This window comes from Trichosurus vulpecula, chromosome 6 (assembly GCF_011100635.1).
Source record: "Trichosurus vulpecula isolate mTriVul1 chromosome 6, mTriVul1.pri, whole genome shotgun sequence".
In the NCBI taxonomy this organism is placed as follows: domain Eukaryota; kingdom Metazoa; phylum Chordata; class Mammalia; order Diprotodontia; family Phalangeridae; genus Trichosurus; species Trichosurus vulpecula.
The window spans coordinates 276,790,380-276,794,858 of record NC_050578.1 but is presented as its reverse complement, the minus strand read 5'-3'; the positions used below and the strand labels follow the sequence as shown (position 1 = coordinate 276,794,858).

The 4,479-nt window shown below is 52.4% G+C and overlaps 1 protein-coding gene across 1 annotated transcript; it reads right to left on the bottom strand.

Annotated features, from left to right (window-relative positions):
• Positions 1–1,448: 1,448 nt before the first annotated feature.
• C6H11orf86 (chromosome 6 C11orf86 homolog) lies at positions 1,449–4,191 on the bottom strand. The gene is made up of 2 exons (XM_036762310.1): positions 3,852–4,191; positions 1,449–2,906 (listed from the first exon to the last, which is right to left on the bottom strand). The coding sequence occupies exons 1-2, from the start codon at positions 4,164–4,166 to the stop codon at positions 2,796–2,798; spliced, it is 426 nt and encodes a 141-aa protein (XP_036618205.1). The 5' UTR covers positions 4,167–4,191; the 3' UTR covers positions 1,449–2,795.
• Between the last annotated feature and the right edge of the window lie 288 nt (positions 4,192–4,479).

Sequence of the window (4,479 nt, the reverse complement as noted above, 5' to 3'; positions counted from 1 at the left end):
TTCTGGATATTCATCATATTTGATAGGAAATTTATAAAAAATTGTCCTGCAGTAGAAAGGCTCTTGGCCAGGGAAACCTAGAGATTGGAGGATTGGCAAGACCAGATCTCTGGCCAAAATCGTCCCAGGCCTCATCCCTGATAGGGCCTCCCTGCTGGTCCTCAAACAAGACACCAGCTCCGGACTAGCTCTATGATTAGGGACAAGTCACACTAACCCATCTCCCTCGGTTCTATCGTCTGTAAAAGGCACAAGAATTACTTGCCTTTCAGCATTTTTACAAGTCTCGAAGGTGAATCCACGTATAATCTATACCAAATGCTTGCCTTCTCAAGGAGGGGGGAAGAGAAGGAGGGGGGTATGTTAGAACTCAAAATTTAAAAAAAATGTTAAAAATTGTTTCACATGTAATAGGAAAATATATATATGTATATATATGTATATGTATATATATATGTATATATATATACACATATATGAAAGAATGAAAGAGGTGGCTTCAGTGACATGAGACCAGCTAGACACTGGGGCATGAGCCCCTTCAGAGTTGGGAGATGGAGAAGAGAGAAAATCCCGAGAGCTCGAGAGAGAACTCATGGAAAGAGACGCCCGACTGAATATCTGTGACCTCCCCTTGGACAACCAGCACCCTCCAGAGCCAGGGTTGCCAGGATCCCATGCCAATCCCCATTGAGGACAGCAAGGGTGTGGCTCTGGGCTTCAGAATCACCTGACTCAGAATCGAGATGCTGCCGTTGTCAACACTTTCTGAAAGGAGCACCTACTATGTGCTTCTCTGGCTGTGATGTGGAGGTAGGAGCCAAGACCAGCTCTTCTACCTGCCCCACCCCCCACCCCCCACCTACTTCAGCCTGGCTCCTCAGACAGTAGAGACACTGGGGACTGCATCGGTGGGAGGGGCTTCCCCAGCAGACGTTCCCTGAACTATCAAAATCACACACCATCCCGAAATAATTCTTTTTCCAGGTCACAGGCCATGTAGGCTCTACTCAGTTGGAAGCCAGGTTTTCTGCCTGCAGGTCGGGAGCTCTTGGTAGCAGCATGCTTCAGAAGCCCTTCCTGGGACTCCCTTCTGGGATATGCAGGGTTGGACTAGAAGATGCCCTTTTCATCCCTGACACCTTAGAGTTCAGATTCTCTTAAAGGAAGAGCATGAAGGCTCATGCTCCAAGAAAAAGGGCCTGGGCAGCCATCTTGGGCCACACCCCTTTTTTCCTTTCCTATCTGCCTTTATTCTCGAATCTCAGAAACCCACACCTTTGGAAGGATGACTCCACTGTTGGCCAATAGGCGCCCTCTGGTGGGAGAAATGCTGAACATCTCCCCTGCCCCCACCTTCAGTCCCCACCCCCTCTCCTGGGGCGTGGAAGGATAGACAGGCCAGGGGGGAAAAACAGGGAGACTGGCTTGCCTCCAAACGAGCCACCTTTGAGATAGCATCTGGTTTTTATTAAAGATACTAAACAAATGGGTGATTCATATCCAGAAGCGAGACACTGTTATATTTTAAGTGTGAACACCACCAGAGGCTGGGCTGGGAGTGGCATGGGCCACAGGGTGGACCCTGTCTACAGGAAAAGCAGAGGGCCAAGCACACTCCAGCTATCCTGTGGCTTTTCAGGCCAGAAGAGGGGCAGCAGCAGGGAGGGGAGGTCATGGGAACAGCAGGAATTCACCACCACGGCCAGGCTTCCTCTGTTTCTCTTGCCCCTCCGGCGTAGCCGCAAGCCCACTTCCAGGCCTGCCCAGTACTCAGTCTTGCAGAATGCTGAGTAAAGGAGTCCATGTGGATGACAGTCATAGGTCCTGAATGCTGGCGGACCTCAGCCATTCCCTTGGGTCAGCCAAAGAGCCTGATCCTTGCTCACACACAGAATTAGGGAGGGATCAGAGAGGCCAGTTTTCACTTGGCCAATCAGTCACTCCATATGAATTTATTAAGTGCCTACTGTGTGCCAGGCACTGTGCTAAGCACCATGAAGACAAAGGAAGGCAAAAGCCAGTCCTGCTCTCCTGAGAGCTCACAATCTAATAAGGGAGATAACACGCGAATAGCCACATACAAATGAGCTATGTCCCTGGTAAATGGGAGGTGATAGGGACAAAGAAGAACCTAGAGTTGAGGGGGATCCAGAACTGCTTCCTATAGAAGGCAGGATTTCAGCTGGGGCTACAGGAAGCCAGGCAGAGGTGAGGAGGGGGGACAATCGGAGAAAACATTAAGTCAGAAGATGGAGTGTCTTGTTCACTGGACAGCAAACAGCCCAAAAGGAGGCCTGGAGTCCGGGGAGAGTTTCAGCCAGATCGTTGGCTTCACTAGCCCTCCATTCTCTAGGTCCCTGAAATCTGCCCTCATCGTAGAAAGAGCAAGAGATACTTTGGGCCTGTAGAGGTCAAAGCCCCAGGAACCAGCCTCCTCTTCAGAGAGAAGAGCCCCAGAGGGACTTCAGAGCCTCAGGAAGGAAGCCAGCAGCAGACGGGGAGGACCAGGAGGGAATGCATGGTCTGCAAACAGCCCAGAAAATCGGCAAAGAATCTGGCTATACTATGTGAAGAGATGCTGTTCAGGCTGAGGGAGGGAAATGCCTATAAATTATAAAGTTTATGATTTTATACATAAAGTGCCAAGAAGAGAACGGAGCCGAGCCGTTAGAAGAAACTGCAGCAGCAGCCCATAGAGAGGAGTCTGGAACAGTCTCAACAAAAGAGCTGGTCATCACAGGCTGAAGAAGAGCCGGGGACAGGGGCGTCCTACCAACAACACGTGCCTTCCTTCAGCTGGTAGAGTCCAGTGGAGGGCTACGGCACGTCGAGCGGCCGAGGGTCACCCCTGGGAGGTTGGCCACAAAGTTCCCCCATGTTCTTCTCAGGGCATAATCCACCTGCTGGGGACAGAGAGGTAGGGGACAGTCAAAAGAGAGGGATTGTGTCCAAGGAGAAAACTGGTGACACCTGAGTGGTCTCAGGTGATCTTCCCCTTAGGTGGTGCTAGGGAGCCAAAGCAAGATGCTGCATTTACCCCGCGAAAAACTCCCTCCAATTCAATTCAACCTGGCTGAGCATCAATTTCTTCATCTGTAAAACGGGCCTCACAAAACTCTGTGGTGCCTTGCAGGATCGTTAGGCAGCATAGCAGAACACTTCAGAGTTGGAGGACCTGGGTTCCAATCCCAGCTCTGCTAGGCGATGTTGGACCAGTCACTCAGTCCCTTTGCTCCTTTTAGCTTTAAAGTGACAATGACCGGAACTGGAAGTCCAGGGACCTGAGTGCGAATGCTGGCTGTGTTGCTGAATGCCTGCCTGGCCTTTGACCTCTTTGGCCTCTGATTTTCTCATATGTCAAACGAAGGAAGTGGATGCTCAGCTTAAATGAGCTCACGGTGAAAAGCGCTTTGTAAACATTGGGGAAATCAAGGTAAGTGTCAGTTGTGATTCACTCAAACTGTCTTGAGAAGGAACCTTCCACCCGCAAAGCTGCTAGGCCAGGCAATAAGGAAGACAGGAGAACTGCCCCAGGACTGGGGCCCCACCCCCCACGCCCACAGGATTGACAGCAATGACGGCTCCCATTCCCAGACTGACACACAGTGGACTCTGTGAGTCTGGCCTGTCTCTGAGCCTCACTGTTCTCATCTGAGCAATGGGGAGGATGACCTGGTTTCCGCTTACTCTCCCAGGGCTGAGAGTCGGCTAGGAAAGGGTGGGGCAACCCGGGGAAAGAGACAGGAGAAGCCGCTGGCCTGGGAAACTGAGAGCTGGAGGTCTCTCTGCCTCATGGCCTTGTGACAGGAGGGGAGAAGGGGAGCCTTCCTGCCCCCCGAAACACTTACCTTCTTGTACTGTCGTATTCTCTGCTTCCCCTGATTCTGGCCTTGGACCAGCTGTTCTGTATCTCCCAGGTCCCCGGTGGGGATTTCATGAGGAAGAGTATCTAGCCCTTCAGGGAGGCCCAAGCTGGTTTCCAGGCACTGGGAACGGGGCTTCTCTCTACGATGCCGGAAGCTTAGGGACCTCTGGAATCTGGGGGCCTGCTGCTGCCCTGTGGGCACCAGCCTCTTGCCCTCTGAGGGCTCCCCCCACATCTCCTGGAGTTTGCCATAGAACGGCCGGGGGACCCTCAGGGACTGGCTCCGACGGGTCACCATGGCTGCTGGTGGTAAATGATCAGGTCAGGGCTGGGGCTCCCCTTTAAGTACCCAGAGTTCACACGGCTCAGCCCTGGGAGTCTCCACCCAGCTGACAGGGAACTCAGGGCCAAAGGTCGGAGTGGCTGAAGTTCCAAAGTGCAAAGCATATCATCTCCCAAGGGTGAAGGGAGCCCTGACTATCCCCTCCCCCCCATCCCATCAGGGCTCCCAGCTGCCCCCAAATCCCTCTCAGCTCTGTACAAAGTGGGCAAACACCCCCCCCCGCCCATTTCACAGATGAGAACACTGAGGCTCAAAGAACTCCAGAGAC